The sequence below is a fragment of the Typopeltis vanoorti genome, chromosome 12 (genome assembly GCF_054136105.1).
Source record: "Typopeltis vanoorti isolate ZY-2024b chromosome 12, IOZ_Tvanoo_1.0, whole genome shotgun sequence".
In the NCBI taxonomy this organism is placed as follows: Eukaryota; Metazoa; Arthropoda; class Arachnida; order Uropygi; family Thelyphonidae; genus Typopeltis; species Typopeltis vanoorti.
Window position 1 is genome coordinate 7,658,705 of NC_143560.1, and position 17,705 is coordinate 7,676,409.

At 36.0% G+C, this 17,705-nt stretch overlaps 1 protein-coding gene across 1 annotated transcript in view; it reads right to left on the reverse strand.

The window, feature by feature from the left end:
* rb (adaptor related protein complex 3 subunit ruby) overlaps window positions 1-17,705 on the reverse strand; it is a 482,738-nt gene that overhangs the window by 34,874 nt on the left and 430,159 nt on the right. Inside the window, exons 22-23 of the mRNA XM_090402121.1 lie at window positions 12,356-12,395; window positions 1,455-1,637 (exon numbers count right to left, since the gene is read on the reverse strand). Coding sequence (XP_090258247.1) covers window positions 1,455-1,637; window positions 12,356-12,395 — 223 coding nt within the window. The remainder of the gene's footprint in view (window positions 1-1,454; window positions 1,638-12,355; window positions 12,396-17,705) is intronic.

The window sequence follows — 17,705 nt, forward strand, 5'->3', positions numbered from 1 at the left end:
AGTTTGTTAATAGCATAAAAACTGAACTGCTTCCTACAGATAGTACGAAGCAGTATTTCATCGTAGCAGAGTTGAATACAGTCATGTGGCAACACGACGTGAACAGTGACTTTGAGAGAGATATCATTGTGAGCTGACACATTGGTGGCATGTCCATACGTGCCATTGCTGCTTAACTAGAGCATCAAAAATCAATGGTTGGTGATGTGATCAACAAATGGAGACATTCTGGCATCACTAGTGCAGGAAAACACCCAGGGTGGCTACCGAAAATGACTGACAGGGACAGGAGGGTGTTAAAACACAATGTTAAAAAAACAATGATCTGTGCCAGCTACAATCGGCACAGACCATCTGTGATGAGCACCAGAAACACTATAGTGAGCACTAATACTGTAAGAAAAAAATTCCAATTACTGGGTTTCCACAGAAGAGTAGTACACAAGCTGAACATCATAACACCAATCATGGCAGCTCGTCTGGCCTTGTGCAAAGAGCGTATGAACTGGACAACTAACCAGTGGAAACTGGTACTTTGGAGCAATAAATCAGGGTTTACCTGTTTCCGGTCTGATGGCAGAGTGTGAAGGCAGCCTGATAATTCTTGTTACCAGTGTGTTTTACCCACAGTAAAGTTTGGTGGTGAAGGATAATGTGTGAGGATGCATTCAGCTAGTTTGGAGTGGGTCCACTGGTTGTTGTCTGTGGTTTTCCACGAAGGCAGCTCAGTACCTTGATATTCTGGATAACCAGGTGCTGCCTACACTGTGGAGTTTTTATGGAATGGTATGAAGATGGGTGTTAAACGACTGCCCTGGCCTGCACAGAGTCCTGACCTCAGCCCCATCAAATACCTGTGGGTATTTGATAGGGCTGAGGTCAGGACATCAAATACTTGTGTAGTAGGAAAATTTTCCTGAAAAGATTATCATAGCTCACAATTATTTGAATGAAGTCACATGCTTTTTTTCAGTCATGCCTGGGTGGCTGGCTTCCTGCACCATGTCATACTTGCATGACAAGCCTAATATGACAAATGCTACTTTAAAGGTCATGCTGTATGGCCTTTCTACAGAAGAAGGCTGCTTAACTAAATATTAAATAGCATCTTTTCATGTTGTTCTTTTACATAACACCACTAAACAGAATTCTTTTACTCTGCTTTCTGCCACACACCATTTGCCTCTGTGATGTTAGAGTTAAAACAGTACTTCATTCTACCAACATAAAATTACAAATATGTTGTACCTAAAATCTTTTCTGTTTCAATACTAAACAGATTAGTAAATGACAAGCAGAAATGATTTAATGAATACAAAACCATTGCTCTAGAATATGAATAAAATGTAATTATTATTTATATTGCTTACAATGAGTGGCAAGCAAGTAATAATTTATTATGTACCAAGAATGAACAGCTCATTTAGAAACATGAGTAAATGAATTCTACTCACTCTGCAAAATAAGAAATTCATCTTGAGAAATAGTCACAGGCTGCAGCATTTCACCAAAAGGAGTTTTAATAGTAAGTATATGACTACTTTTTTCTGTTTTCAATTCAAAGACAGCTGGCTGAGTAGTTTCATTGTGATCAATTCCCAATGACGCTGATACAGATTTATTGGGCTCTAAGTTTCCTGATAAAAAGAAAATATAGAAAGTAGAGAAAAAATAACAGTTAGTGTGCTACCATAATAATGAAACACAACTGCACAAGTTTAAAACTGACCTACTCTTACCATTACATGATATGAGATAGTTAACTGACTGAATTTTTGTCTTTTTAACTTGTATTAAGACATGCATCAAAGACTATTACTTAATAAAGAACCATAATAAACAAAACAAGCAAGTTTACTAATTACCACATAAAACCGCACAGCAGAAATTGATCATTGCGGACATGCTGATCCCATGCGGACTTTCTAAAGTTAAGGCAGCTTTTTATTGCACTCTCAAATACCTCACTACAAAAAAAAAATCTCTCTGTTGTCTGAATGAGGTAATCCATTTATAATTCTATAGTCAGGATTCCTGTCAGTTTTTTACTGTTGCCAGAACTTCAAGAAGAAAAAAATATCATTTCGTTTAAGTTAAGGTAGCTTTTTAATTGCATTCTCAAATGTTTCTCTCTCTCTCTCTCTCTCTCTGTTGTTGCAATTGGTTTCTGAGTTGGATGGTGGTCTTTCAATGCTGAATGAAGTGATACATTTATAATTCTGTGGTTAGGATTCTCTGTCGATTATGATGAAGAAATCAAAGTTGAGCATAATCTTCTGGTTTGGCTTAAATATAATAATTCACAGATCTTTAGCAGAAGAGAAAGAAAACTCTTTTAGCAAATGATTTGCAAGTAGTAGAGATTCTATTCTTGTAGTGTTTTTTTTTTTTTTTTTTGTGAAGCACCCATGTGATAGGGGATGGTATTGTATGCCCCCACTTCATAGAACCAAGTCTGGCAATGTGCCAAGAATAGTCAATTCATGCTGAAGGAGGAGAAATAAATAAAAAGAAGTTTTGTTCAATTTGAGAACAATGTTTTAGACTGGCTGGCAGTTGAAACCCATCACTGACAAAACTTTTTTTTTTTGGGGGGGGGGGATCTTTATTAAAACTTCAATTTTCAAATTGTATTCAGAAGAATAAATAGATGTATCATTGATACTTAGATGAAATGTGGATTAAAAGATCCACTTTCCTTCTCACCTACAGGCAGATACACTATCTGATCAAATATATCTGGATGCCCATTCATCCCAGCTCTCATTCTAATATGAAAGGCATTAATATTTGAACCACCCTTTACTGCTATAACAGCCTTCAATCTTCTGGAAAAGCTTCCCACTAGATTTTAGTATGCTGCCACAGTAATTTCTTTCCATTCTTCCAGAAGAGCATTAGGGAGATCAGTTACTGATGTAGGGCAATTCAATCTGGTTCACAATTGGCATTCTAATTCATCCTACATGTGTTCAATAGGGTTGAGATCAGAGGGCTCTGTGCAGGCCAGTCAAGTCTTCAAATGATAACAGAAAGTATGAAAGAAAATGGTAGATGAAAAGAATGTGCAGGCCAGTCAAGTCTTCAAATGATAACAGAAAAGGCATTCACTGACCTGTTGCCATAAAGTTGGAAGCATAGAATTGTCCAGAATTAGACACAGCATTAAGATTTCCTAGATTAAATTTAGTTCAGGAAAAACTTTGATGCATGTCTAAGTTGTTACAAAAGTGGCATATTATGATAGTGTCACACTAAAAGTCACTAAGTTCTTCATTACGGCCCATTTCTATGTTTATCTATGAAGACTGCAAGATCATGTGTGCTTTATTTTATACCTGTATAAGCCATGGCTATGTGACTAGATATAGCCATATCCAGTACTACAAAGGGATATCTCGATAATTTGATTAGATAGTGTACATAATCCTTTTAAAGTCACTAAGTTCTTCATTACGGCCCATTTCTATGTTTATCTATGAAGACTGCAAGATCATGTGTGCTTTATTTTATACCTGTATAAGCCATGGCTATGATGTGACTGGATATAGCCATATCCAGTACTACAAAGGGATATCTCGATAATTTGATTAGTGTACATAACCCTTTTACATCATTACTCAACAAAATATAGCACCATCAGAATCCTTTTTAACAGATTCCATCTATGTGATCCAAAAGGACTCCTACACAAACTAAATAGCACATTGAAAGACAAATGTAAATAATGATTCAACTGCCAACAATCAAAAATACCATTTCCAAATTAAAAAATCTTCCATTTTCAAAGGTGAAAAATTTTCCCTCATAATAACTTGTTCCTCATATAATAAGCAATTTTGAAAAAAATAACCACAGTCCAAAGAAATACAACCTAACTACAAATACCATTGCTATGTACTACTACTTAGAGCTGAAAGATAAATGATATTTTAAAAATAATTAGTGATACTGGATTCATTTATAGTGGCTTACTATTTTTACGAGTGTTTTCTGGTCTGTTTCAAGTAATTTTTGTGTGTGTGTTATTAGGAAAAAAAATCCTGTTACTTTTATTATATATACTGCTTGTTATAATGCTGACTGCATGTGAGAACTATGGCAAGCAGACTGAATATGTAGGATTTTGTTTACTGCACCATGTGCAAAATATATATACTTTGAAGGGCAAAGCATTTACAGAAAGAAAGAAAGTGAAGTTGGTAAGAGCAAGTGTGGAGAGAGTAAGAAGTATGGGAGCAAAGGATTGTGACAAAAAGTAAAAAATGGAAGGGAGAATATTGGCAAGATGGTTGTTGAAAGTAAGATGGCAGAAGAAAGAGAACATGAACAAGGTATGAGTAAAAGTATGAAAGAAAAAGGTAGATGAAAAGAATGATAAGATATTAACAAAGGATGTCCTACACAGGATAAAATGTGAGATAAGAATAGCAGAGAATACAGCAGAAGAAAACAGAGCATGAAAGAGAAAAAAGAGTGAGTGAATGTAAGGAGAGAGTTCTGTATGGAGATTTCATGAGGAGAAGAGTGCTTGAGGAATGACACAACCGTTTCCCTGGGGACAAAGATTAAGAATGTTAGCGATGCTATTAGGATGCAGAAAGTGAAAGAGATGATTCTATTAGCACGCATAAATGACCTTGCAAGTGACAAGTGTGATATGTAATAGGATATGAAAGTGTTGCTGGTGTAAGCAAATGAAGGGAGAGAGAGAGAGAGATGCAGTAAGGAATGTAAGTCTGCTGCTGTGGAATAACAGAAGCAAGATGTGAAGGACATCTTGCTTCTGTTATATACTTGGAATGAGTTTGATGAACAAAAGGGCCTATATTTAAGGATGATGGTTTGCATCTGAATGAATTTGGAATTGGTGTTTTAGGAATTAGGACAGAAGACTAGAGTCCTAAATAAGTGGGGACAGCCTTTGTAGGCACCTGTTGGCAGCCTAGGATGCAAATTGGAATCTCAAACTATTAGGGTTTCCCATATTATGGGAAATTTTATGCAACCATATTTATTCAAATTATGCTGATTTTTGAGAGCAGCTACAGATTCTAAAAACAGTCTTTCCCTTCTAAATTTACTGCAATGGAGCATGGTGGTCTTTTTCCAATTGATTCTATGAGCTATATCCAAAGCATGATCTGCAAGGTGCAATCGATCATCATCATGACTGCAGATGTATTTTTTATGTTATTCCATGTGGATGGTGGCAGATCTTCCTGTCTGTTCCAACTTTCAGGAACAGGAAGCTGCATACACCAGGAACTGAGAGAGAGAGAGAGAGGAGGAATTTAGTCCATAGTGAAGCAGATAAAGGTAGGTGGTTTCAAGTGGGGCTTGAAAGTCTCATATTGTACTCCATGATGATGCCTCTGTAACTGTGATGACATATTGGAAGAATTAAATATTATCTTAATCCTTTCTCAGTGCTTTTTCACTCCACTAAGCCTCTAACATGAGAAAATATAGTCATATCATAGAGATAGAAAGTAAAAGGTATAATATTTTCAAAGAAAACACAGGGAACACGATGGAAAAAGGGAATTTTGTTAAAATTAGGAATTCAGAAGGAAGATGGGGATGCTGAGTAATTTGATTGGTTGCTGCTATAGGCCAGAGGGTACAAGGGAGAATGCAGATAGTGCATCAGTTAATTAGCTTAATTAGCACAATGCATGCACAGTGGGTAGTTATTATGGAGGACTCCACCTATGGATGACATAGATTGGAATGAGGAACAATCATAGGGAGACATTTGGAAGAGTGATCCTATGGTCTTGACCTGGTAGATTTCCAGACATGGAGTTTCTCAGTTAAGAATTCCATGTGGAATTAAAGAGCAGATGATTATGACAAACTGAGGAGCCAGTTTGGAAAAGAGCCTTCACATAAGAATCCAGGCTGTATACCCAGAATCAGGAGGGTAAATGAGGTAGGAAGATGCAGAATAAGAAACAACTATGGAGTGTATATAAAGAGAAAGGTGATTGATCAAGCCAGCTCATGAGCAGTAAAAGATGCAAGACAAATGTAAGATGGTAATAGTAAGGAGGATAAAAGCAGATTATGAGAAGCTAGTTGAGCAGGCCAAAGAAAATTCCAAAGAGTACTCTGGTAAGTAAAAGAATAACTTAGCAAGTGCTGATGGAAGAGAGGTAACAGAAGAAAACAAATTAGTTAAGTAACTGAGATATCATTTTGCAAGTGTGTATCATCCAGGTGGAGATACTGCAGTGAGATGTGACAATGAGTGATGCAAGAAAAGAGTACATGAATTGGAGGGGTATTGCAGAACCTTAATACAACAGTAGTTTGTGACAAGCAGATCTTGCTTTAGTAATTTCCTAACTTCTTATAGCAAAGTGACAACTGAGTTGGATAAAGAAATAGTTATACAGTAATGCTAATGCATTTTGCTTTTCAACAGAATTTTAACAGGATACTATATGTGACTAAATTATATAAACTGGAACCAGTAGGGCTGGATATGAAACTGATGATATGGATAAGAAAGTAGCTGATGAACAGACATGAAATAGTATTCAAGGAAAATTAATTTTGTACATCAACGATAAGGAAATCATTTAAGGGAATACACTGGAACTGGAATTCAACTAGAGGAAATTGACAAAGACAGGCATTTAAGTGTGAATATGAATAGTGAGTTGAAGTTTAAAGGGCATACAAAGTCAGTCAGAACTAATCACCAGGATTTAGTTGGAAGTTAAGAACACTGATAAGCATGGATAGGAAGATTATTATTCATCTTTATAAGACTTTAATAAGGCCACATTTGGATTATTTGTTGAAAGTTTTTTCCACTTAGTTATACTATAAATTAAAGATGCCAAGAAATTATATTCTTGGTTTAATCCTTTATCCAAGTGTAAGCAAACAAAGTTTGCACGTGACGTAACTTCACAACTGGGAAACTCATATATAGAGGCTAATTAGTATAATTACTTGTCGTCAGAGGTATTAGTAACCCTTCCAATAATGCAGAGCATTATACATATCCGTAAGGATATGTGCTTTGCATTATAGGATACTAATGCAAGTGATTAAAGCTACTTTTGATTTTTCAGAATGATTATCCTAAGTAGACAGTTTCAAAACTCTTATTTAATCCTTCTGCACATCTTAGCAAAGATTTTAATTATGTGAAAGGTTTATCACCATTCCATTTATCAGCTCTATTTCTAACAAATTGGCAAAAATCTTTGAGAAATATGAACTTTGTACCTTATTCACCCTTTTAAGAAAGCTTTGTCCAGTAAAACCTAAACATAACAATTTGAAATATCCAGGTGGGTACAGTCTTTGGTGTGGATGTAATAACCATATTATGAAAAAAACAGAAAAATCACTTTTTGCTTTACAAGCAAAAAAATTGCTTGTAAAGTTTGATCTGTAGAGTAGGGTTTTCAGACTAGGTAAAAAAAAAAAAAAAAAAAAAAAAAAAAAAAAAAAAATTATAAAATTAATAAAAATATAAAAAAATCCTTAGTCCCTACACACAGTACTAAAGTACTATAGGTTTGCAACCTTTCATGGGTTAAAGTTACACTAAAAAAACTTCAAAAGCATCCTTCATCTCACATCAGAACATGCTCTCAACATCATCATCTGTAAATAATGTTGCTAATATTCAATTGGTCATATAGTCAAAAAGTAAACATTTTACATGTCCTTCTGACTACATTATTAGTGAGAAATGTACTGTTGTTAAATTTTTGGTCAGAAGGGATCAAACGCTTAGTTTTCCAGAAGAGTAAACTAGCATTTAGGCTTAGGTGCTGGTTTGCATTCATGTTGCACTTGAATGGAATAATTTATAGCACAAAGAGAATAATTAAACCACAGGTTTAATTGTTTCAATATATCGTCTCAGTCACAGAGACATTTTAAGGAATACAATGTTAAAATCGTAACACAACAAACAATAAGTGAAAGAAATGAGATTAGAATAGAATAAATAAAGACTAAAGTCCTATGAGGAGTTCCTTCTATGGTGCTGTTGGCTAGCCTTAGATGGTGGGCAGGAGGTCTAAGAATTAGTTTCCTAAATTTTGGGAATTTTATCACAACTAATTATCAGAACATTATTTCTTTAATGTTCTGGCTATGTTTCTGAAGTGCTCTGGGTATAGGGAATAGTAATGGCATTACTGTAGTCTTTATGTTGAGATGGATGCGAAGAGGTAGAAGGGACAGATAATTTGTAGATTTTTTTTGGCATTGAGCTGTTGGACAGGAAGGTTTGGCTAATAAAGGCAAGTTACTCTGTAAGAGAAGCTAGAACAGAGGCTGTTGACAAGGGTTTTGATGACCCCATATTGTTGAGAAAGGGGATGGTGGGAAAGTTTATATACATATTGAGACTGATTGATCTATCTGTGTGGGTGGAGTTTATATAAACTGAGAAAGAAAGGTACCATTGGACAGATGTGTAATTAGAGTATCAAAAAAAGCAAGCTGTTGTTTTATTCTATTTCAATAGTGAACTGGCTGGGGTGTTGACTGTTGAGGTAGAGAAAGAAAAAGTCTAATGTGTCTGAACCAAAGAGAAGGTTTGAGACTGGCAGTATCAAGATCAAGAGCATGTTTTTTTTTTAACTGCTCCATATAGAAATTGGTCTGAGGGGATGAGAGGAGGGGGACCATCCAGGAGAAGTAACTAGTATGGATAGCAAAATTTTAAAGATTTGAAACGAGTGCAATTTTTTATATAAGAAGTGTGGCCAGTTAGTGGAATTAAATATTTTGCTAACTGTTTTGGCTAATTTAAAGGAGGGAGAGTCAGTAGCATCAACTATGGGAAGGAGACGGTGATTGGGTTTATGAATTTTTGGCAATCTGTATATCCAGGGGGGGGGGGGGGAATTACAATGCCAAAAAAATCTACAAATTATCTGTCCCTTCCACCTCCTCACATCCATCTCAACATAAAGACTATAGTAATGCCATTACTATTCCTGATATCTAGGGCACTTCAGAAAAAATAGCCAGAACTTCAAAGAAATATAATCTCTGCACTACTTTGAAACCTCATTTGAAGCTGACTTCCCTTCTCTGCTCTCCTAAGGAACTTCCTCCTCTCCCTTTTCCAGGTGTTTACAAGGTTCCTTGTTTTTGCAGTTTATCATATTATTGGAAGATCTGCTAATATTCATCTAGAAGAACACAAAAAATACATCTGCTGCCACAACTATGGTCAGTCAGGTCTAGATGACCATGTCTTGGAAACTTTGCACAGAATCAGATACAAGAAAACTGCTTTGCTCACTCCAATGATCGGTGATGTGCCACACTAGGCCATGCCATGTAGTCCTGTTGTATGCTTTTCTGGAGGCTTCAACTGTCTGAAGATCAGTTACTTCACACACACACACACACACACACACACACACACACACACACACACACACACACACACACACACACCCCATCCATCTCAATGCCAGTCTACCCATTCCTTTTTTTTCCAGGAACTTTACCTTATATTACTGTTCTGAGAAGTCTTCCTTCCATCCTTTCAATGTGTCCAAATATTTTAATTTTCTTCTGTCAATATCCTTAAGGAGCCTTAAAGTTCTACTGATCTTTTCTAAAATCCATTCATTTGTATGCCTTTCAGTATATGATATCCTCAACAGCCTTCAGTAACACCACATCTCAAAAGCAGAAGAAGAAACTAGTATGTTTAGGTAACTAGTAGGTTCCAAGTCTCACATCCATAAGTCACTGTTTGAAAAAACAACTGCATCCAAAATCCTCAAGTCTGTTCCCATGGAGATAGATCCATCCTTCCAGAGTCTCTGATTGTTGTTTTAGCCATTCCTAATCTTTTTCTGATGTCTTCTGAACAGCAATTAATAATAGATCCCAGGTACTCCAACTTGCTGACTTCCTCAATTCTTTCTCCATTAAGGTACACTTGTTTCTCAAGAGCTTCCCTATTTGTATTTCCTTAGAGAACCATAATCTTTGTCTTGCTAGGATTGAGTTGAAGTCCTTTGTTATTACTGATCTTGTTAACTTTATCAAAAATTTGTCCTAGTTCTTCCTTGTCATTACAGAGGAGTACGGTATCATCAGCATACCTCAGATTACAGATCAATCTGCCACCTATCCTAATTCCTGTCTGGAGCTTATTCAATGCTTTACAGGATGTCCTCCACATATATATGAAACAAGTGAGGAGAAAGTAAACATCCTTGCCTAACTCCTTTTCCAACCTGAAGCCAATCAGTTAATCCAACACCTGTTCTTACTGTGGCTTCTTGCTCCCTGTACAAGTTGGCTATTAACCTGATAGTGTGGTGAGAAAAAGCCATCCTTTTCATTATTTCCCACAGTTTCACATGCTGAACACAGTCAAAAGCTTTAGAGTAGTTTAAGAAACACATTACCAGAGAGAGAGTCTAAATTATTTATATTTTTCTATGATCTGTCTAAAGCAAAAGATCTGATCTCTGGTGCCCTTACCTTTCCTAAAACCTCTTGTTCCTCAGGCATCTCTACCTCAACTTTAGCCTCACTCCTATTTAGCAAGATCTTCAAAAAAAATTTTGCTTGCATGAGATATTAAACTAATAGTTCTATAGTTCTTGCAAGCCTTCATATCTCCCTTCTTATATAGTGGTATGAAAACTGACTTCTTCCAGTCTCTAGGCCATGATCCTGCCTCCCATATCCATGTAATCAATCTATGAAACACTCTTATCCTTCCATCCCCTGTGACCTTAATTAACTCTGCTGGAATTCCATCTGCACAACTGCTCTTTCAACTTCATGCCTTTTTTTAGGAGTACCCCTTTCACGATGTCATTGGCTTTTTACTCAATTTTTAGGACATTACTGCTGTTTTAAAGACATAGATACACGAAAAATATAAAGAAGGAATAATTTTGGACATACCTTTGCAGGATGTTCCTGGTTGTCTTCTTTTGGAACAGCATCAAGCTTACAGCGATAAACATTTATATACTACTGCTGAAGTATGACTGAAAGGAAGGAGTGGAAATGTGGAGATAGAAAGATGTGGGAGAATTGCAGAAAGGTATATGAATTTAAAACCCCAGGTTTCAAAGATGGGTTGTGAATTCTTTGGGAAGAAGGTGAAAGATAGAAATTTTTTTGGAGGAAGGAGAAGGATAGAATATGATGAAACAAGATTAGGTGTGGGAGTGACAGGATATTAGCTGTTTTGACTGAGTGTTGTCTTTGGAGCTTGTGGGAAAAGTAGAGGCTATGTGTCGGCTTAGTGTTTTTGTCTTAGGTGTATCTCTGTTATTTTTTATTAGTCAGAGTCGTGACCTAATTTTTATGTTGTTGAACTTCCAGCTCTCAGAGCCCTATAAGGTTCCAAAAGAAGACAACCAGGAACATCCTGCAAAGGTATGTCCAAAATTATTTCTTTCTTATATTCTTCATGTATTTATGTCTTTAAAACATCAGTAATGTCCTAAAAATTGAGTAAAAAACCAATGACATCATAAAAGGGGTACTCCTAAAGAAAAATAGGCAAAATAGCCACAAAAATTAATATTTAAATGAATCCTCTACTTCTTCTTGGTTCATCTCCTGACTGAAACTTTTTGCAATAAAATCTTATGGTAAAGTTTTCTTTCTTTGAGTTAGTAATTCATTAAACATGGCTGAGGTTTGCTTCCCACTGTCACTGTATTCCATGAAATTCTAAAATAAGTAGTAGTGTCATTTTCCCACATGAATTTTTGTTGTTAGTTGGTTTCTTGTGTTTTTGCATAATGTTTGTAGATGAGTGATGTTGCATTAAGTTTTTAGTCTTTCATAGAATTGCCTTTTACCAATATTGTTAAGAATGTCTTCATTTATCCATGGGTTATTTATTTGTTTGTTGTCTCTTTTTTTGTGAATATTTTGTTGTTGTTTTTTTAATATATTTCTGCAAAGAGATATAAGAGATTCTCGATTAAAGTTACTGGAACATTTATTGAAGTCAGCTGTTCCAGTTTGTGCTTCTTTTTTTTTTTTAATAATTTGTTAGCAATGCTCTTTACTAGGATAGTGGAGTTGGTAATTTGTCGAGTTCTGCAGTAGGGGAGAAGAAGCATAGTGGCAATAAGATAGTCCTCAATGATTTTGGTGTTAATTACTGATGAGGTATATGTATTGATAGGAGCCCATATATTGATATGATTTATGAAATTTAATTTATAAGCTGCATTTTTATTTTGCATGATAAGATTTTGATGAAAAAGGAAATGCAGCTAAAACGTATTAGCTGCATTTGCAACAAGATATATTATAACAATAACCCTGTTTAAAATTAATAATAATAAAATAAAACAAATAAGAAACTACATACCCACTTCAGGAAAGCCTTTAATCTCAATATTTGCAGATGTCTGACAGGAATTTATAAAATTATAGGATTAGCAATATCACTCAGAAAATGCAAGATATATATATAATGATATAAAGAAAAACAATTATATACTAATTATACTTCTGTATCAATAACTGTCTGCAAACATTTTGCATGTATCATTTATTAAATAATTAAATGTAAAAAGTTTTCTAGTTTCTTTGGCTCTAGCAATCATAAAACATTATATGACTTGGAAACTGTGCAGGAAGAATAATAATTAATTATAATAATTTATAATATTTCACTAATAACACTGCTAACAATTCTCCAAGGTTATACAGAAATACAAAATGACAAAATGAAATATGGAAATTAGCAGACAAACTTTTTGGTTGAATGTCTGATCACAAGTTAAATGGAATTAGCCAACAGGATACTGAGCCAATGTAGAAATAAGTATTCTTTAACTATATTCAAAATTAAGAGAAATGAATAACTATTGACATAAACATATCACATCCACAGACTTCTCAGCCTCCAAAAAAAACTTGGTATTCTTTTTCATTCAAAATACTTCTCTCCGGCTCAACTCCTAATATTTTATAAACCCCAATTCCAACCAACTTCAAAATATTGTTCTAAGGATGGTTGAATTTGTGGTAGTTATTTTTTTCCAAAACCTCCTTAAGAATCCTTGAGACACTTTCATGGGCACTGATCCACCAGACTCATCACTATCATTCCTTTGCTTCCTCTTTAATCATAAAAGAATATGAGCAACCGCTGATTCAACATTCATATACGGTTCAAACATATCAAAACCAAACCAACCTCTCATCTTCTCTCTTCATTTCATCTACCTCTGCTCTCTGAAACAGCCTTCCCCAAACTGTATTTCCTAATTAATACAACCCCCATCTTTTCAAGAAAGTTGTTACTGGATTCCTACTTTCTACTTAATCACATGTGCACACAAGGCACATGTGGTTAAGTAGAAAGTTGTGTTATAGGTTTTATTACCTCTCCTCTGTGGGGTTAGACACCCACCCACCCACACCCACACAGCTAATTCTCTTTTTATGCAACTTTTTTTTTTTTTTTTTTTTTTTTTTTTTTTTTTTTTACACGATTTCGAAATAAAACGGTTTAGAAAACAAAAGCAATTCTATTTTTACACAGTATATTTTGATTTAACATGATTCAACTGGCACTTATTTTTAAAATTTGTTTGAATTCAGTTCTGTTAAAAAAAGGTATTTCCATTATAATATTATCATTTCGTAGAATGGTACATATGTATTTAAACTTGAATTTTGGGGACCCACCCTTCGATGTTTTAAATATCAGGGATTACTCTAAGCTACAGAATGTAGACAATTACGGTAACAACAACAACAACAACAACAAAAAAAAAAAAATCAAAACGATTCCCTGAAGTTAAGCTGACAGATGATCCGTTATATTCACTTGCCATTGGTTGCTGGAAGCAGAAGGCTGCTATGCTGATTCCTCGAAGTTATGCTGGTCTGTTACGGGAGGCCTGCCAATATAAAGCTGCTCGGAATGAGTAAAGTTGTTTGCTGAACAATCATTTCTTGTTTACAATTCGAAACATTTATCTATCTATTGCATAAACAAAACTTGTGTTTTGTTTATGCAATAGAGTTATACAGCTATGTATTAAATTTTGAAGTTTTGTACGTGTAATATCAAATTAGTAAAATTAATTATTGATTATTTTCAGATATTTCCGTAACATTACCCCATTAATCACTAGGTCAGGTAATTCAGTTAGACAGAAGAAGAAATGCTATTTCTTTAGAAACAACTGAGATCCAAATTTTACACCGTTTACCAGCTGGAGAAGGTTCAACATTCTTAGAGAAATATTTTTGATTGAACAAAGCTACCTTGAGAATGATTAAGAAAAATGAAGGGGACATTAGAAAATCTGTTCTTTATGGAACAAAATTAGGTGCAAAGTCGTCATCATATATGAGAAACATTATAAAAGTAAAGATGGAAAAGGTCCTAGTGATGTGGATAGAAGAATGCTCACAAAAAGGAATACCTTTAGATGGAAATGTCATCGAACAGAAAGCATTATGGTTGTACAAACAAATTCAGGAAAGAAAAGCAGCCAACAACATTGAACAACAATTGTGACTTTTCTGCAAGCAGAAGTTGGCTTACAAATGTTTTCAAAAGATACATGCTTCATAATGTAAAAATAAAAGGAGAAGCTGTATCTACACCCTCCAGCAGCTAGGGAATTTCTTTCAAAACTGTTCTAAAAGATCGTGGCTATACTCCTGATCAAGTTTGGAACACAGATCAGAAAAAAATGCTAAGTGGAACTTATATAGCGAAATTACAAAAAATAGTTTGTGGATTTAAAGTAGCTAAGGATTGTCTGACTCTATTATTTTGCAGCAATGCTTCAGGAGATCATATATTATTATTATTATGGGCAACTCCAAGGAATCCTTAGACTCATCGAGGGAGGCCCAACATCATGTCAAGAACAACTATTCAATATTCACACAGTATCTATCATACTTCACCTTGAACTCATATCATATATGAGAAACATTATATAAGTAAAGATGGAAAAGGTCCTTTTTTACAGTCATGGCACCCACAACAGACTCCGGCAGCTTATTCCACTCATTTACCACTCTCCAAGTAAAAAAACCTAGCTCTAACACCCTTGCTAACCACACTTTTACCAAGCTTCCACGGATGGCCCCTAGTCCTCCCACTACCAGTCCTATTCTCAAAAATATCTTCTGAATTAATCTTATAGAAACCCTTCAGTAATTTGAATGTCTCAATCATATCACCTTTTCCGCCTATTAACTAATTTCTGCAGCCCACGAATCTTCAACCTGTTCTCATAAGGTTCATTCCATAGTCTTGCTATTATCTTGGTCACTCATCTCTGGATCCTCTCCACCTCCCCCTCATCAAGAAGAAACCCTTGTGTCGATATCTGGGCACAATAGTCTAGATGGGGTCTTATCAAGGCTCGATACAGAGGAACAATAACCTGTTTGTCTCTGCTCGTTAAAGTGTTTTTCAGCAACCAAGTAATTTGATGAGCTGATTTTGCCACTTTTGCGATGTGTCCCCTAAACTTCAACTCCCTATCCACCAACACTCCTAAATCCCTGGCCTCGTCAATCTCCTGGAGTACAGTTCCACCAATGTGATATATTGCTGCTAATCTTTTCACCCCAAAATGCAAAACTGTACATTTTTTCACATTAAATTGACATCCATTCTCCTTAGCCCTCTCCAAACTATCCAAATCATCCTGCAAAATTTTGACATCCTGAGCATTCACTATTGCTCTACCCAACTTTGCATGATCTACAAACAGATGCACAGTTCCTCTCAGATCCTTTCCTATATCGTTAATGAACAAATTAAACAGTAGTGGTCCAAGAACAGAACCCTGCAGCACACCACTAGTCACAGGCCGTCTTTTGGACTCTACTCCTGAATAAACCACTCTCTGATATCTCTCCATCAACCACCCTACTATCCATCTCACCAACCCTATATCCATTCTCATATGCTGCAGTTTACTGATCAGAATTCCATGTGGTATCCTATCAAAGGCTTTAGTAGAATCACTGTAAACCCGGTATCCTTATCCAGTTCAGCCGTCACTGTGTTATAGAATGTGAGCAAGTTACTGAGGCATGATCTACCCTTCACAAAACCATGCTGTCCCCCATACAATATCCCATTTTCATCTATCCAGTCTTGTATTTTCCTCTTGACTATTTTCTCCAAGACCTTGACAACAATTCCTGATATGCTGATCGGCCGGTAATTTTCGATAGCAGTCTTGGAACCTCCTTTATGCAGTGGAATTATTTTCCCCTCTTTCCACCCCCTTTGGGACTAACTCAGACCTGAGACTCAAATTAAACAAAATGGTCAAAGGCACTGACAATTCTTTAGCCACTTCTCGTACGACACGAGCTGGTATACCATCCAATCCTGCAGATGAATTGACATTGAGGTTTTGGAATAGACTATTCACCTGCACTTCATTCACCACAATTCCCGTATAAGCTGTTGGTTCTTCCATTTCTGCAATGTCACCACCTGGATGATATACGCTTGCAAAGTCTGTATTGCAATATATTCTTGCATCTCCTGCAGAAGATGTCAAAATCTTGCAGGACAACTTGGATAGATTGGAGTTTTGGGCTAAGGAGAATGGATGTCAATTTAATGTGACAAAATGTAAGGCTATGCATTTTGGCGTGAAAAGATTAGCAGAAGTATACCACATTTGTGGAACTGTACTCCAGGAGATTGATGAGGCCAGGGACTTGGGAGTGTTGGTGGATAGGGAGATGAAATTTAGGGGGCACATTGCAAAAATGGCTAAATCAGCTCATCAACTCACTCTGTCGTTGAAAAATACTTTGACTAGCAGAGACAAGCAAGTTATTGTACCTCTGTACTGAGCCTTGATGAGACCTCATCTCTACTACTGTGCCCAGATTTGGTCACCTAGGTCGAGAGGATCCAGAGGCGAGTGACCAAGATGATAGCAGGTCTATAGAATGTACTTTATGAGAACAGGGTGAAGATTTGTGGGTTGCAGAAATTAGTTGATAGGCAGAAAAGGGGAGATATGATTGAGACATTCAAATTGCTAAAGGGTTTCTATAGAATTAATTCAGAGGATATTTTTGAGATCAGGACTGGTGGTGGGAGAACTAGGGGACACCTATGGAAGCTGGGCAAGAGTGTGGTTAGCAAGGGTGTTACAGCTGGGTATGTTGCCTTATACTAACTTATGCAGGTCCTTAGACTCATTGAGGCCTCCTTCGATGAGTCTAAGGACTCCCTGGTATCACCCGTAATAATAATAATAAAAAAAATGCTCGCTCAGTAATTCTACTATATCAACTGATATCTTCTGTTATCTCCCTACCATCGGCATTCTTTAAAATCAATCTGCCGTATACATTTTTTTCTTTCACTTGCAACATATCGAAAAAACTGTTTGGGATTCTCTTTAGCCTGCATGGCTAATGTTCTTTCATAATCCGCTTTTGCTTTTCTTACCACACTTGTTACTCTTCTGGCCTGGGCTTTATACCATTCATGTGCCTACAGGTCACCTTTCTCCTTAAATTCCCTCCACAGTTGTTTATTTTTTTGCAGCTCAAGCTCACTGGTGTTATTCATCCATTTAATCCCTACTTGATTTATTATTCAGACTCTTAGGTATACAGTCAGCCATTGCCTCCTGCAAACACTTCTTAACCTCCTCCCATGCACTATCAACATCCAGCCCTTGCAGTTTTACATGCCATGG